General features: G+C 45.3%; 1 protein-coding gene across 1 annotated transcript; it reads left to right on the plus strand.

The window, feature by feature from the left end:
- The first annotated feature begins 6,157 nt into the window (after positions 1-6,157).
- tnnc1a (troponin C type 1a (slow)) lies at positions 6,158-9,757 on the plus strand. Its single transcript, XM_015968148.3, has 6 exons — positions 6,158-6,296; positions 7,552-7,582; positions 7,689-7,835; positions 8,389-8,503; positions 8,960-9,096; positions 9,184-9,757. Exons 1-6 carry the CDS (start codon positions 6,273-6,275, stop codon positions 9,213-9,215), a joined length of 486 nt encoding a protein of 161 aa, XP_015823634.1. The 5' UTR covers positions 6,158-6,272; the 3' UTR covers positions 9,216-9,757.
- The last annotated feature ends 7,621 nt before the right edge of the window (positions 9,758-17,378 follow it).

Genomic DNA, 17,378 nt, shown 5'->3' on the forward strand with positions numbered 1-17,378 from the left:
AGGGAGGCTGAGGAGTGTGATCCCCATATAGTTGGAACACACCCTCAGGTCACCCTTCTTAAAGATGGGGACCACCACCCCGGTCTGCCACTCCACAGGAACTGCCCCCGATGACCACGCAATGTTGCAGAGACGTGTCAACCACGACAGCCCTACAACATCCATAGCCTTGAGATACCCAGGACGAATCTCATCCGCCCCCGGGGCTCCGTCGCTGTGTAGTTGTTTGACTACCTCAGCAACTTCTGCTCCCGAGATTGGTCAGTCCATCCCCAGGTCTCATGGCTCTGGTTCCTCCTCAGAATGCACGTAGGTGGGATTGAGGAGATCCTCAAAGTATTCCTTCCACCGTCTGACTATAGCCCCAGTTGACGTCAGCAGCTCCCCATCCCCACTGTAAACACTGTGAGCGATTTGCTGCCTTCCTCTCCTGAGGCACCTGACAGTTTGCCAGAACCTCTTTGGAGCCGATCGATAGTCTTTCTCCATGGCCTCACCAAACTCCTCCCACGCCCAAGGTTTTGCCTCGGCAACTGCCACTGCTGCACCTCGCTTGGCTATCCGGTACCTGTCTGCTGCCTCCGGAGACCCACAGAGCAGCCACGCCCTGTAAGCCTCCTTCTTCAGCCTGACGGCCCCCCGAACCTCTGGTGTCCACCAGCGGGTACGGGGGTTGCCACCACGAATGGCACCAGCCACCTTGCGACCACAGCTAGCAACAGCCGCCTCAACAATCGCAGAGTGGAACAAGCCCCACTCGGGGTCAATGTCCCCCACTGCTCTTGGGACGTGGTCAAAGCTCTGCTGTAGGTGGGAGTTGAAGACCGTCTTGACAGGTTCTTCTGCCAGGCGTTCCGAGCAGACCCTCACTATGCGTTTGGGTCTGCCAGGTCTATGCGGCATCTTCCCCTGCCATCTGATCCAACTCACCACCAGGTGGTGATCAGTTGACAGCTCCGCTCCTCTCGTCACTCGGGTGTCCAAAACATACGGCCGCAGGTCAGATGATACGACTGCAAAGTCTATCATGGACCTGCGGGCTGCCCTGGTACCAAGTGTACCGATGGGCATCCTTATGTTCCAACATGGTGTTCGTTATGGCCAAACTGCGGCTTGCACAGAAGTCCAATAATGAAACACCACTCGAGTTCAGATCAGGTGGGCCATTCCTCCCAATCACACCCCTCCAGGTCATGCTGTCATTGCCCACATGAGCATTGAAGTCCCCCAGCAACACAATAGAGTCCCCTGATGGAGCACTATCTAGCACTTGTCTCAGGGACTCCAAAAAGGGTGGGTACTCTGAACTGAAATTTGGCCCATAAGCACAAACAACAGTTAGGACCCGTTCCCCATCCCGAAGGCACAGGGAAACTACCCTCTAGTCCCCCTGGGTAAACCCCAGCACATAGGCAGAGAGTCTTGGGGCTAACAAAAAGCCAACCCCAGCCCTCCGCCTCTCACCCGGAGCAGCTCCAGCAAAGGAGAGTGTCCAACCCCTCTCAAGGACTTGGGTTCCAGAACCAATGCTATGTGTCGAGGTGAGTCCGACTATATCTAGCCGATACCGCTCAACCTCTGCAACAAGCTCCTGCTCCTTCCCCGCCAGCGTGGTGACGTTCCATGTCCCAAAAACCAGTTTCCTTGTCCGGGGATTGGACCGCCAAGTCTCCCGCCTCGGTCCTCCACCCGATCCACACTGCACCGGACCCTTCATGTTCCTCCTGCGAGTGGTGGGTCTACAGTTGGAAGAGGCCATGTATCCGGTTCGGGCTGGGCCCGACCGGGCCCCATGGGCGAAAGTCCAGCCACCAGGTGCTCGCTCACGGGCCCCAACCCCAGGCCTGGCTCCAGGGTGGGACCCCGGTAACCCTCCGGGCCGGGTACTCCGACTCTTTGATTGTATATCCATGAAAGATCCTCTGAACCGTTCTTTGTCTCACCCTTCACCTAAGACCAATTTGTTATGGGAGACCCTACCAGGGGCACAAAGTGCCTCAGACAACATAGCTCCTAGGATCATTAGGGCACTCAAAGTCCTCCACCACGGTAAGGTGACGGTTCAAGGAGGTGAATTACCAAGTATATTTATTTATATTCATTTATTTACTTATGTTTTTAGATTAGTTTAAAACAGATCATTAAATTACAGCTGCTGAGAAGGTTTAACCAAATGGATATCTCCTTTAAAGCTTCTTGTTGTTAAATTCTCATAAATATCCCTCTAAAATTTCCAGTATTATTCACTGTTCAGTGTTGTATTTTATGTAATATAATAATAATAAAAATGAATATTAGTAAAATATAGTAGATATAGTAAAGGGAATAACAATAAAATGTTGATAATCTCTGTAAAACTAAGAGAACTACCCCCACAGAAAACCACAGTAGTAATGATGGGGTAAAGTAAGAGGACAGCTGCAGCGTGAACATGTAAAAAGGTAGAAGCTCTGAGAAGAAACAGAGCAGTAATAACTGAAGGTTTGCATCGGGCTGCTAAAAGGGCAAGCAGGACTTGCAGGCAGAGCTGAGTCACTGATTCTCACCGAGTCTCCTTCACTTTAGCTTTTATAATTTCACAAACCAAAAATAAAAGCACAAGATAAATGAGGATAAATGCAAAAATATAATGGATGCTTGTCCTTAAGGCCGCTGTGTGTTTTAGCCTCTCTCTGCCGAACTCTTCAGTGGGAATACCATTTTAGATGCTAACGGGACCATAATTATAGTGCAACAAATAGAAATTAAGTCTTGTTTTTTTTATTAGGATGATTAAAAAGACAGGTAAAATGGCATAGCAGCTATGGATGGAATAAAAATAACACAAATTTGTGCCAGGCCATTTTCTTGTGAAAACCTCGTTCCATCGTTCATCCGAAACCAAAACCTGACTGCTCTTTTTGCTGCCACGCTGCACAAACGCAATTTCTCTCATGCTTGAAGGGAACCTCATCGGCCATTTGTCTGAAGAGAAATCTTCACTGGGTGTCTCATACTCCATCTTAGACGTTAGGAGGGAGAGGTGGTGGGGACAGGGAGGGTGGCGGACCACTTGGTGGTCCAGTGGACTGGAAAACCTTGCAGCCCCCTGGCAGAAAGTTAGTGCGTGGTCGTATCTGCGTGGCAGCTAATATGGCCACTGGCTCATTAGAGCCCTGATTTAAGGAACACTGTGTGACACTGCCAAGTGGCTCCGTGGAAAGGGTTGCAGAGATGAGCCCAGTGAAGCAAAGTGAGGACATCTCTGTCTCTCAGCCTTTAAAGGCAAATCCATAAATTTAGTTTAGACAAAAGATGGGATTATGGGTCTAACTGGACAATGCACTGGATGGGCAGAGGTGCCCTCACAGTCAAATACAGAGCCGGCAACGACAGGAGCTGCTGACAGGTTGGTTATCAGTGAAAGGAGGCAGAAAAAGGGAGAATAGACAGAGAGAGGAAGGAAGGAAAGAGAAGAGAAAGAAAGAAAGAGGCTGACAAGCTCAGCTCCCCTCCTCCTCCTAGCAATCAAGGAGGTGAGGACACAGAGGGGAGGAGAGGAGAACATAGGAGCTTCAAGCTCAGCTGCATGTCAACCCAATCTTTATATCACATGACGGTTTAAATTGGCATGATGTGTGCTGTGTGGAGTTGTTGGTGTTCCAGCTGATTCCCCCATCAGGAGCCCCATCTCCTGCATGTGGACACATTTCACACCTATGACCTCTGAAATCTGTTTTCTGTTTAAAAGAAAAGGTTTTTAGTAGCCAATGCAGATGCCATCCCTCGTGCATGTGCTTGTGAAACTTCAAAAGCACGTTCTATGAAAAATCTTCTGTGGAATCTGTGGATTTGTTGCCGTAAATGGTTCTTGTGCACAAGTTGTTGCCCCTAATTGCCATAACCCCATGGTGTGGATGTATGCAAATGGGAGGCGAAGAATGGAAAATAATACAGTCACTCTGAGGACAAAATGTGGTGGCAGGGAGTGCTGCGAGGGAGGTGGAGAGGGGGGAAATAGCCCCGTTCATCTCCTCTCATTTTCTGCCCGCTACAACCCAGCAGAGTTTCTATGGCAACCCCTCAAAAAGCGGTGTGCGGTGAATTGTGGATTTGAGATGTGCTTTCTGATTGCGCCGTGTGGAGGAGATGGCTGGCTCTTTCGTCAGCCTTCCTCTGTAAGAGGAAATTGGTGGAGAGCTCCAATGAAACAGCACTCCATATGCGTTTCTTTGATGTGTGTGTGCCAGTCTCATGGCTCCATGTCATGTGTGTGTGTGTGTGTGTGTGTGTGTGTGTGTTTGTGTGTGTGTGCGTGCGCGCACCAAAAGCTTTACATTAGAGTCTTGTGCCCCCACCTCTCCCTCTCAGCAGAGCTGCTCATCACTTTGGCACCGAGCAGACTGCACTCAGCTCTCCAAATGAATTTGTCTGGCTGACCGTGTCGACTCATCATGCTCCGAGTTTCACCTGATTGATTCGACGCCACTGATGACGATTCGTTTCTCCTTTTGAATCGAAACAGCGGCGTGCAGCACGGCCCAGCGCGTCCTGAGTGAGAAAGTCTTTGGCAAACAGCAGAGACAGTTATCTCCCCCTCTCCTCTTTCTCCTCCCTCCATCTCACTGCCTGTCTTCATCCACAGAGGCTACAACCTGTGTCTGTGACCAGTTCCTTTCTTCTCAGGATCAGGACATGTATGTCATTTAGCATGAGCTCCTTCTGCCTTCATCTGAGTGCCGGTTTGATACTTGTAAGCTGCGCCAGTCCCCATTAGCATCCCATTATAAACCAGCATGATCACTCGTCACTTAAAATGCCTGCCACAGGATGCTCTGTGTGTGTGTGTGCGTGTGTGTGTGTGTGTGTGTGTGTGAGAGAGAGAGAGAGAGAGAGAGAGAGAGAGAGAGAGAGAGAGAGAGAGAGATTTTTTCTGAGAGCACGTGTGTGAACCTGCATGCGAACCACACAGTCAAGGGATTGGGATGACCTTGTTCCAGAAGAACCTGATGAATACGCAGCAGAGCATCGCACTGAGCACAGTTTCATTTCAGTGCAACAGCAAGTGTTTGGTTTGTTTGACCCAGATTTCTCACCTTCCCCTCTATTGATACATTGGATATCCGGAGGCAGCCTTGTGCAACTATTTAATTAGGCTGAGATGTAGCAAACAGCACCCTCTGCTGACTGTAAACAGGCTGCACGTGAAGATTGAAACCAGTGATTATTCAGGATTAATGAGATTAAAAGAAGCATCTTCTTTTTTTAATTCTTGAAAAAAGCCATCCACTCAGTGTGTTTCTGTACGAGCCCCTTTAACAGAGTCTTTTCATTGCAAAGGGAAGAGTTGGAATTCTGGTTTTCTGTTGAACATTTTCCTAAACAAGCTATTGAGCTAAAATGTTAGCCTGACAAACCATCCTATATATGTGAAGTCTGGCCACAACCCATACAGATCTCATTCGTGGGGCAGGGTCTACGGTTGTCTTTCAAACAGTCTCCATATGGACAACAAACAACGTGACGTCCTCACCGCTGCAGTTGTCAGTCAGTGGGGCAGTCCGCCATACTCTGTCGAAGAATAATACACTTCAGTAGCTAAAGCTGCTTCGGACTGAAAGAAAAATTAAATAGTCCAAAGTTGATGCCAAAGCCATTTCAAAAGAGCCATTGCCATCTTAGTTTTGCTCAGTCGCAGTAACATCTCGCCCACCAAACCAACATAGCGCTGTGGTTGGCACGCCACCAGACTGGCCAGGGCTGCGGAAGTTCTGATGAGCGTGGCTAAACTGACACGCAGAGCAGTTACTTTGCTTCGGTTACTGTTCGTCTAGATTTCTAGGCTACTAAAATGTAACACTGCAACGAGAGTCACACACACACGCACGCATGCACGCACACACACACACACACACACACACACACACACACACACACACAGATCTGGAGGAATGTTGAGTGTCTCTACAGCCCTCTCCCTGGAGATTAGGCCTCACCATGCATCCCCCAACTTCATTCCATTCCATACTGTGCCCCTAAGAGCTGTTGCATTTTTATCTGAGCCTGGTGATTGTGACAGATTGGCCAAATGACGTGCATGCACGCACACACACACACACACACACACACAAACCTGCCGAGGGTAGGCTTGCTTTGCTGGGGAGGGACAGACAGTGCCAGGCTCCAGCTATAAAACCCTCCCAGGATGAGAGCAGCGTCCTGCCCTGAGCTGGACGGTCCCCCTTCCTTTGAGCCAGGACACACTCAGGACAGGCGGCAGACGAGCCTCCAGCATGAACGACATCTACAAAGCAGCGGTACGTCCTCTCACTCTCTCAGATCTTTACTGCGTGCCGTTGGCTCGCTCCTGATGAAACAGTTTGGTTTTGTTGGCTACTCACCAAAACTCTGTGAGAACTAATCTGATGATGAGGGTTTCTTTCATTTTAATTCACAAACCTTAACCTTTGAGCTTAGTGTCGCATTCCGCAGGACAGGACTGGAGATGATGACATATTTCCTTCTGAGGAAAGGCTTGACCCTTTGGCGTTGTTAATAATTCATTTAAAAAGTCGTGAATCTGTCTGCTTATCTGAGGTCATTCTGAGGCTTGTCTAGTTCCTCTTGATGAGGCCTGCACACCAACTCCCTCACCTCCATTACCAGCTGATAATAAAAGAGCCTCCCCATCCTCAGACGTCTGTAGAGTTTCATACCTCACCAGCCTCTCATGAGGTCAGCGATGGGACACGTCATCCGTCCCCTGCTTCATCCTTGACTTCAAATGGAACGGTCCCGCTCTGCACGGCTAATTTTGGCCAGTTGTTCTGACGCTTCTGTGTCTGTTGTCCTCTGGTGCCAAAGGAGGCCTTCAGGTCTAAATGCCCCCATCCTCACCCATCCACCAACACCCCCCAACCCTCACTGTTGAATTCCAGCATTATCATTCATCCTAAGAGCTGTGTGGTCATCTGTCCACCTCCCCCACGGTTGGACGGCCGGCTGTCCCGTCCACTCACATCCCAGGCGAGCGGACAGTAAAAGCACCCAGGAATGCGTTTTACACGTGTTTGTTCAGGTGGATTTTTTTCTTTGTAACTAACGTGTGTGTATGATCTGCATGTAAGTGTGTGTTTAATTTATAGCGGACGACAGAAGATAACTTTTACATAAGCAGCTGTCTCCCTCTCTCAGTCGTTGTAGCTTTTCCAGGATTACTGTTGCATTGTTGGGCCCGCTCCACAGCTATGCTAATTTAAAGCATTGTGGATCGTGTCCTTTATCCATGGTTCCTGACCCTCCTGTTTCTATTTTTAGCTCCTCCTCTAACTGGTGCTCACATAAAATATATAGGTTGTGTGTGTGTGTGTGTGTGTGTGTGTGTGTGTGTGTGTGTGTGTGTGTGTGTGTGTGTGTGTGTGTGTGTGTGTGTGTGTGTGTGTGTGTGTGTCTGTGTGTGTGTGTGTGTGTGTGTGTGTGTGTGTGTGTGTGTGTGTGTGTGTGTGTGTATTGTGTTCAAAGAAAAAAACTGAAACTCTTCATGTCTAGAATAAATGTTTCCATCGTTTACAGGTTGAGCAGCTGACGGATGAACAGAAAAATGGTGAGTAAGATGCTCACAAGAAAAAAAAAGTGTTGTCAGATATAACTTCAGGCCATGGTGGGAAAACCTCACCCTGAAATGTCTTTTTATGTGTTTGATGCTGCAGAATTCAAAGCTGCCTTTGACATATTTGTACAAGATGCAGAGGACGGCTGCATCAGCACCAAGGAGCTGGGCAAGGTGATGAGGATGCTGGGTCAGAACCCGACACCAGAAGAGCTGCAGGAGATGATTGATGAGGTGGATGAAGATGGTAAATTAACAAACACACTGTAGATGTTGTTGACCTCTTTGCACGCACGGATCACCTACCAGGTCAATCAAGATGTGCAGTCAGAGCCTCTGAACTTAATGTCAATGCGAGTCAAAGGTCACACAGACAAAAGGACGTGTCAGCCTGGTTTAAAGAGTGTCAGAAGATGCACAAGTCATCTTCAGTTTTCCACGTGATGTAATGAATAAAAATGAAAAAAAGCTGCATGTTGGATTTTGCATGCAGAAGAAACTGTCACACTCCCAAAGAAGCATATAGAAGCTTCTTTTCCTTTGGAGAAATAGCTGTAAAGAAATCAAATATGAGTCATCACACGTTGTATTGTGAATGCTATTCACGCCAGCTTAGCTGCTGTGATGGTTAAACTTTTGGGGATGTGTGTGTGTGTGTGTGTGTGCGTGCGTGCGTGTGTGCATGTGTGTGTGCGTGTGTGTATGTGTGTGTGTGTGTGTGTGCGTGCGTGTGCGTGTGTGTGTGTGTGTGTGCGTGTGTGTGTGTGTGCGTGTGTGTGCGTGTGCGTGTGTGTGTGTAGGGAGTGGCACGGTGGATTTCGATGAGTTCCTGGTCATGATGGTGAGATGCATGAAGGACGACAGCAAAGGGAAATCGGAGGAAGAGCTAGCGGAGCTGTTTCGGATGTTTGACAAGTACGTTCAAACCTTCGCTCTGTTACCTCCTCTAAAACATTAAAACACGACACAATCCCAAACATTCGGCTGTAAACGTACGAACAGATGAAAGGAAATATCTTCACCAAGCTTTCATCTGAAAGCTACCACAGTCTAGTTATCCAATCGCTCTTTAAGTGTCGTTCCGGCTAAGTCTGCTCTCCGTGTGTAATTATGTGCTCTGACAAAATGCCAAGTAGCTCCACAGAGTGCAGCATGTCGTTTGCTCCCTAATCGTTTCTGACAGCTCAGAGTATTTCAACACCCACCAACATGTAAGTCAGACACCTCATCTGAGCCTCAAAGATCAAACTTGCTTCTCTTTTTTACATTTCCCTCTCAGAAAATCCACATGTCCTCGTGCACATGTCACACACATCCCCCACCCCAATAAAAATGTAGATTTGCATGAATGTTGCTGCTGTGACTGTGCAGAAATGCAGACGGTTACATCGATCTGGATGAGCTGAAGATGATGCTGGAGTCCACAGGAGAAGCGATCACTGAGGATGATATCGAGGAGCTGATGAAGGACGGAGACAGGAACAATGACGGCAAAATCGACTATGATGGTGAGACGTTTACACACAGAAGTGAAATAGTAAAAAAAAAATAAAGATAGCTCTTAAACTACGTATGTTCATTTTATCTTTCCACAGAATTCTTGGAGTTCATGAAAGGGGTGGAGTAATGAGAAAGGATCTAAAGAGCTTTTTGTGTCCATCACCGAGACTCCACAGTCATCTGTGGGAAACCGGAGGAATAGCTGGGACAACTTTGCGAGATGTAGTCAGATACTGAATACCTGAATGCTTCTGTATTTTCATCTCATATCTTGCATCGTTGTAAATAGCATTTGTGACTTTTAGTGCCCTTGCATTTTGAATCTTTGTATATTTGTCCAAACTGATAAGAATTCCTCTTGAGGCTGAACACTGTTCCCCTTTGTTGCAGCCTGCAGTTTACAGGTCTCAGAGAGAGGCTGCTAACGTTTACCTGAGCAACAAAATGTAAACAAACCAGAACACACTCATGAATCATGCAAAGTCCTGTCAGACAAATCCTCTTTCCTACGCAGAGCACTGAATTCACGCTATGTACATGCTATGATACAAACCCTGTACACTTTTCTGTATGTCGAAAATGCCCACAGGTCTGAACTGCGTGTTTCCACAGGAAAGATCTGCTTGGACCGTGTGCTCGTGTAATAAACAAGATGCATTTGTCAGTGAAGTCATTTGATCTGGATTCAGCTCTATCCGTCTCCTAAAATACAGCAGAGACTGGTGAAAGCCCTGGAGGCGTGTTGTCCCGCAGTCCCTTGTCTTGTTTTTCTAACCTTCACAGGAGTTGTGTTACCGAACAAACAATCATTTTTCCATGTTGTTCTTTTGCTCAGCTGATTTTATAAAGACTTTTACAGACTGATCAACCCAAAATTAGAAGGCCGTCCCCCAAAACGTTTGTCTGGAACCTTAGAGATCTTCTGATCTGTGTGCAGGTTTGTGTTTTGTAGTGGATCTTGTTCTGTAATATGTGAACTATTCACATGGTTGTATCTAGTTACAAAGTCTATTGAAGCAGAGGCTATTTATGTCTAATCATGTTAGTGCCCATGTTAGAGGATCAGTGCCACCAGCTGACGATCAGATGCCTTCTTCCATAAAAAGTGTTCTGCTGACTACAAAAGGATAACGGCCCCATTGTTCACACGGCGGCAAAGTCATGTTCCTAAAATCGGAGCAAAGATGGGAATTTCAAACCCCAATTATTGTATTATTGAAAAATAAAAAGGTGTTTTTAATGCTTTATATTGAAGTAATGGAAGTGAATCCTGAGATGCAGGTCAACCATCTTTCTGCTTCACTCTGGCTGCTGGAACAGGAGCACAGGAGTCGTGCAGTTATCACCGTGTCCACTTGATGTCAGCAGGACAACACACCCAGCTTTCTGTCTGGCTCAGTTACAGCGAGCCACAGATAACAGATCATATTACACAACCACACTCTGCAAAATCAAAAAGAATAAAAGACTGGATTGTTTGCTGAGTCTGTGTGTGTTTACACTTCTGGTTGGGATAACTGTAAAAACAGCTGACAACACTAAATAGTTTCCAAAGATTTTACATTTTCTGTCATTTTTAATTCACAAAACCGATATTATTTGCAATTTTGTCACTTAGATAGGGACAGAGTGTGGTATGTGTGTGTGTGTTGGTGACGTAAGTGGCCTGACTGATGACAACGTCTGAAGACCCTCCTACAGCTCTCTGTGTGTTTCTATTTCCCGCAGGGTTCTGGTAGCTTCGTCCTGCTCCTCCAGCAGTACCGAGGGAACAGCAAACCCAAACCTGCAGTCAGACACAAGCAGGCATTTCTTAATGTCACATGCATCATCCACAGTCACCATAACCGCAGCTGCATTCATATGTTGCATAAAACTAACAATAAACCTGCCTGCTCTGCTGTTTGAGTTCTCTCTTTCTTGATAACGGCAGCGTGGAGGAGGGTGCACTCGGCACCATCAATGAGAGGCAGAGCAGAGCTGAGTGTGAATGAGTCTGGGGTGTGGTGCACTACAGCATTGAGTTAGGTGGAGAAGAGATGCAGTTACATAAGACCGGCGTGATGACTCATGCCTGCTGTTAATACTCACACACTGCAGCTATGAGCCACATTTGATATTGTGGACTTCACAGTCGTGTGCAGCTCTCACACTTCCTGTTACACCGGCCATAGAGGGGATCTACGCAGGTTAAAGCAAGCTCGTTGGTATATAACTGGCTCCATTCACATTTATCCTGTCTGTGCGTGAAAAAAAGTGATTCTGTTGAGTTAAAGGGGAGTTCTTGAACTCATTTGATTTATTAATTGTTTGATTAAGCCATTAGATTCCATAAAAGTAGATGTCCACCCTAACCCTAACCCTAAAGCTGTGTCGCTAAACTGTGCCAACAGAAAGATGTCTTTACAGCCTTTCTCCCAGCTCCGAATCATTTATGGATGTGTAAAAAGTGCCCCGGAAGAGCGAGGAATTCCCCACACACGGTTTCAAGTTTTGCAGGCGTTAAACTAATCAAAGCATCTTCAGATGCCAACACACACACTCACACACACACACACACACACACACACACACACACACACACACACACACTCACACACACACACACACACACACACACACACACACACACACACACACACACACACACACACACAGATCTCGTTTGAAGCCAGCAGGCTTTGGGGTTTAGAGGATTCCTGTTTTTCTTGCTTCTCTTCGTCACATGGTCTGGGATGCTTTCCAGAGCCAAATATTACAGATTAGGCGCAGCATTTCTTCTTTTGGTCTCCATTTTTAGAACAGCAGAAGTGAATAGATGCCTCCAAATTCTCTGGATCAACACAAGATCTTCTTTTAGAAAGCAGCGAACAAATGGAAGGGTTTAGGTATACATATCTGTAGTGACTGCCTGCTGTAAAAGAGAGCTTGGAGGGTGTTTTTGTTGCTGTAAATGAGGAAGTGGACCACTCTAGAGTAAAAGAGAGAGTGGAAGCGCTGCACAACAAACTGGAACAGACAGAATATTGTATTGTGATGCTCCATCCCACTTCTGGAGCTGAGAACACTGAAGTACTGTCTCTGGACTGCCCAGCCATAATGGCCCATAGAAAAGCAAAGACCATAATAGACAGAAATCTCAAATTCCATTGAAAGTATTCATTAATTCACATAAATAACAGTAACTGTTTTGTTTCAATGCACCACCAGAAGGTTTATGTATTTTTACCACCATTGGAAGGAAAACGTGGAGCATCACAAATGAAACGTCAGAAGATCTTTACAAAACGAACAATGATACAGTAAAAAAAAGTAAAATCATTCAAATTAAACTAGTGAATTAATATAAATAGTTTTGTATTGATTACTAATTTGTTTTTCACATGTTGTACAGGCCTGAGATCAATTTGGCTGATTTGAAATGTCCAATGAAACAATTTTACAACTTGGTGATTGTTTTAATAATTTTGTTTTCATTTAAATCCAAAGTTATGTTTGTGGTGAATTTAATTTTAGTTCTGAGATGTTGGAGGTTTAGATCGTATTTAAAGTTTTTATGTATGTATAAGTCTGTAAAAGTAAAAGTTTTACCCTGTTACAACTGGTCTGATGAGTCCAGATGGACCCTGTTCCAGACTGAAGGTGCATCGGGGTAAGAAGAGAAGCAGATGAAGTGATGCACCCATCATGCCTAGTGCCTACTATACACGCCTCTACAAGGCAAGCTTTTGTGTAGCCTACGGTTGCAACAACAGGCGTGTATTAAAAACTATTGACTTTCCTAGCCTACCTGTTGGGACTGCATATTTTTATTTTATTTTATTGCATTTGTATTTTTATTATCGTGACAAAATATATGTCTGATTTTGTGAAAAAGCATAAAAAATTGTTTTTTTTAGTTGGATAAGCACCTTCCTCAGTAAAATGAATTAGGAGGAGTATTTTGTCCCTTAGGGACAATTGTCCCACTTGTTTACATTAAGGGTGAGGGACTTATGACTTATACTGGAGCCAGCCACTAGAGGGCGTTTCAGTTTGACTGGACTGAAAACAGTAAACAGTTATTCTGTGTGACTTGTAGTCAGTACTGTAGAAGCATATGGTGTACTAGTTACCAGCGTCTCCCCAGCTCTCTCTCTCTCTCTCTCTCTCTCTCTCTCTCTCTCTCTCTCTCTCTCTCTCTCTCTCTCTCTCTCTCTCTCTGAGGCTTTTAAATATGATCACAACCGTCACCCACAAGGAGCGCTCCATTTTCATTCACTTTACCAACGACTGAACTGCAAACAAACATCATTTTGTACTTGTGCTCGGTGACGCTCGGCGCAGACGTTACCGGGTGGTGAAGTTGGCCACAAAAACGAGAGACTTCTGGTGTTAACAGATGGCTGCCTCGGTCTGCCACGAGGATTCCATGTGGCTCGGCTTCACACATGACCCAGAATTCTTGTTGCCAAAACTCACACTCCTCCTCTGCCTGAGAGAACGTACAAGCCTTAGTGTCACAAGAGGTCTGCCTCACACAGATAGTGTATCTGCTGTAGGTTGGTGGAGTGATAATCGACTTCCTGTTAGATGAAAGTCCATTAGACAGCGCTGCAAATAGGAGAAACAAACAGTAAGGATCGCAATGTTTTAGTGAAACGAACTGAAGTTAAGTTTCATAGGGTGGTGACAAACCGAGCAACCGAGCCTCGATTAAACTTCTAAAATGATTCATCGCTCTGAATGGGAACCAAGTACCAAAGCTTATTTTATTACACATATGGGATGAAGAAGGAGACAAAAATGCACAAGTGTAATTCAAGAGTTCTGGGAATCGTCTGGCGATCCCCCACAAAGCAGGAGATGAAATCCCTGGCATGATAACACATACCGATTCATTACAGTCACACATGGCACCATGAAAGCATGACTAAAGGCCATGAGTTTATGCAACCATGTACTGGGAAGAAAAAAAAACACTTTCCATCACAATGATTATGTAAAGCATTAAATATATTCATGTATAGGTCAAGCAGAAAGGCAAAAACAATGAAGTAGCTGTTTAAAAAATGATGGCAGCCACAGGGTTCGGGGCAGAACGCTGCATCCATGATGTCACCTCCCTCCTCAGCATCATGATGTCAGAGGCAGCAGTCAGCCAAATACTTGGATTAGGATTATGCTCCGTGGGCCCGAACATCTGCTGCACACAAACAGAGTGAGACTACTGGGAGCAGAAATCTCTGCAGTTATTCACATGGGAACGGCCTTTGCAGCAGCATTCCCGAACATCTGAAGAAAAAGGGAACCCCTCGCTGTTTTAGTGTATTCTTTTATCGGAAAGGCAAAAGCAAGTAGGTGCACACTAAATATAGAAACTTTAAGGTTAAAAAAAAGGAAGAAAAAGCCCTTCCCCCATTTTTTACATCAGAAGCAGCTGTGAAATTGTCAGTCAGGCAGTATGCTAAGTATGTTCTTAAAACCACAGCAGGTGTGCACCATGTAGCACAGCACACACATCAAGCAGGCTCACACAAACCCGTATGTGCACCGTTTCTACCCACACAGCCAAGTAAAAACCAGTCACATGCACATCTGCTTCCCCATCACTGACTGCTGAGTAAACAACATTAGCCTCCGCTTCCCTTCATGGGTGATCACAGCCAAACAGAAAAACACATTTTATTTCTGTCACCTGCAGGAGAGAAAGAAACATCACGATCCAGCAGAAATGTGTTTTTCTTTCAGTTTACTTTGTGGATGGAAAGTTTTTTCTTTAGTTCTGATTTTTGAACTGAGGGTCCTACATGTTTTCTAAAGCTACTTTGTGTCGGAGACAAGCAGGGCTGCTTGGAGCTCGTACAAATAAAAACAACAGAATTTTGTGAATTAATGAAGAATTTTGAAGGCTGCCCGAAATGCCTCTAAATGTAACCATGTTATTTGTTAAGTGTTTTCAACACAGCCATGCAGCTGACCCAAGCGCTGCATGATAACAACAACCAGCTAAATTATAACATTCTAATACTTCTGATAGAACTTTTTAACACATCTTTGTGATCATTTATGACAAAATGTCTTGCTTTTTGAGTCAAAAATAAACTATTTCAGAAAGGTATCCATCCATCATTCCATTAATTTTCTTCCGCTTATCCGAAGTCGAGTCTCGGGTGCAGCAGCCTAAGCAGAGAGGCCCTGACTTCCCTCTCTGCAGCAACTTGGGCCAGCTCTCCTGGTTGCACATGCAGAAAACCTCACCGGGGAGGCGTCCAGGAGGCATCCTAATCAGATGCCCAAGCCACCTCAGCTGGCTCCTCTCGATGTGAAGAAGCAGCTACTCTACTCCGAGCTCCTCCTGGATGACCCAACTTCTCGCCTTATCGCTAGAACCCAGACATCCTGTGGAGTCTCTCTCTCTCTCTCTCTCTCTCTCTCTCTCTCTCTCTCTCTCTGTGTGTGTGTGTGTGTGTGTGTGTGTGTGTGTGTGTGTGTGTGTGTGTGTGTGTGTGTGTGTGTGTGTGTGTGTGTGTGCGTGTGTGTGTGCGCTCCTCTCAGCAGTGAGAAACAGAGAAAAACAGCTTGTCAGAGGTTCGTTAGCTCCACAGCACCCAGAATGATAATGAATCACATACGCGGGAATCTCCGCTGGCTGATATGGACAGAATTGATGTAGGAGTTTGCAAAAGGCTTTCTTTGTTTGTAGTGGCACTGTGCACTTTCCTGGTTCTAGAGGGCAGTACATGCATACATACAGGGTAGTTTTACACAATATTGTTGAACAGAGCTCGTTTCCACCCAGACCGTTTTAGACGTGACACTCTCTAAGCCTGATCACCGCTATGTATTCATAAAAAGTACTTCATGATAAAGTAGAGTGTGTTTGTTGACGCCTGTTAGCTTTGTGCTTCTATTAATAGTTTAGTAACACCATACGAGAATGATCCCTTTATAGTGCATTAAGGAGATATTAAATAAAGTATTAACAACTGCTCAGTATTAATGTTAATATTAAGCAATGCATTACTAAGCAGACACAAACCCCTCGTCCTTTGTCCTAACCGTAAGAACAATTAATAGTTAATTATATTGGAACCATTAATAACGAGATCATTTGTTTATTAATGCTTTATTAATGCTTAATGACGTCAACAAAGGAACCCTTCTTGTAAAGTGTTAGCTTTTATACATAATGCTGCATTGGGCATGTGTTATGTTGCTGCAGCAGTGTAGAACATAAAGTGGTTGCATTGTTCAAAAAATTTAAAACTAAAAAATCTATAATTAAAAATGAATGTGATGCATTAGAGATTTGATATTTGATATCATGATATTTTTGCCTTATCGTCCACCCTAGTAAAATACTAAGCTGCAGTTGTTCAGTTGCCATAAAAGATTTAGAAAATGCCAGTTCAGTCATGTGAAGCACACTTTTCTGTGACTCATTTAAGCCTCAACGGATGTCTCTACTGTGCAATGAGCCGGAGCTTTAGAGCTCCAAAGAGGGATTGGTTTTTGACTTGTTCCAACAAAATCCTGGTTTGTTTGCTGACATTGTTCACGAGGTTTTTGGCTAATTTTGCCAATGCTGTGGGACGTACCGCTAACATCATGCTTTCCCATTGCTCACTGTGTCTGCCTGAACCAAATGTTTTCATGTTTCAGTTTTCCCAAAGATACAAGAGGACCAAAAATTGTGACGGAAACAGAAGAATACCGGGGGGGATCGTGGCTCCATAAATGCTTGTGCATCAGCGTCTTTAATTACAGCTCACATACGTATGTATTAAAAAAAAACACCAGAGACACATTCCTGACGCAACTTTCAGCGTCAGGAAAAAGACTTGCCACAAAAGGAGAACTGGTTTGCAGAGGATACATGATTTAGACTCTAAAATGCAACAGCAGTAAACGGTGGTATTAGAGGTGTGTGTGTGGCTGTGTGAATAATTATTTTCTCCTGTAGGACTCTGTCATTATAGTGGAGGTTTATGGTGCCAGGTAGAGATAAGACCTCTGTGATTAATGGCCCCTTCCATCATTCACAGACTCGTACAGCCATGGCCTTATCCTGGGTATCTCTTGGATTCTAATCATCGCCTTGCCCAGCAGGTATGTGGCCAGCCAGGTTCAGTCATGTTTAAAAACTCATCATTCAACTGCTTTTTATCACAAACCACGACTGCAAGGTGGTGCCAGGCAAGTCTCTTCACGCTGCTCTTAAAGTCGGAGGTTTTACTTATTGACTTCCGCAAAGTTCTCACTCAGCTTAGCCGCAAGCTGGAACCAGAACGGTTTTCATGCCGTGCTT

The sequence above is a fragment of the Nothobranchius furzeri genome, chromosome 15 (assembly GCF_043380555.1).
Source record: "Nothobranchius furzeri strain GRZ-AD chromosome 15, NfurGRZ-RIMD1, whole genome shotgun sequence".
Lineage (NCBI taxonomy): Eukaryota > Metazoa > Chordata > Actinopteri > Cyprinodontiformes > Nothobranchiidae > Nothobranchius > Nothobranchius furzeri.

Bases quoted from the DNA above. Each gene is read 5' to 3' on its own strand.
- tnnc1a (XM_015968148.3), top strand. From the start codon at position 6,273: ATGAACGACATCTACAAAGCAGCG. The intron at 7,583-7,688 runs GTGAGTAAGATG...TTGATGCTGCAG, and splicing joins GACGGATGAACAGAAAAATG to AATTCAAAGCTGCCTTTGAC. The intron at 8,504-8,959 runs GTACGTTCAAAC...GTGACTGTGCAG, and splicing joins CTGTTTCGGATGTTTGACAA to AAATGCAGACGGTTACATCG.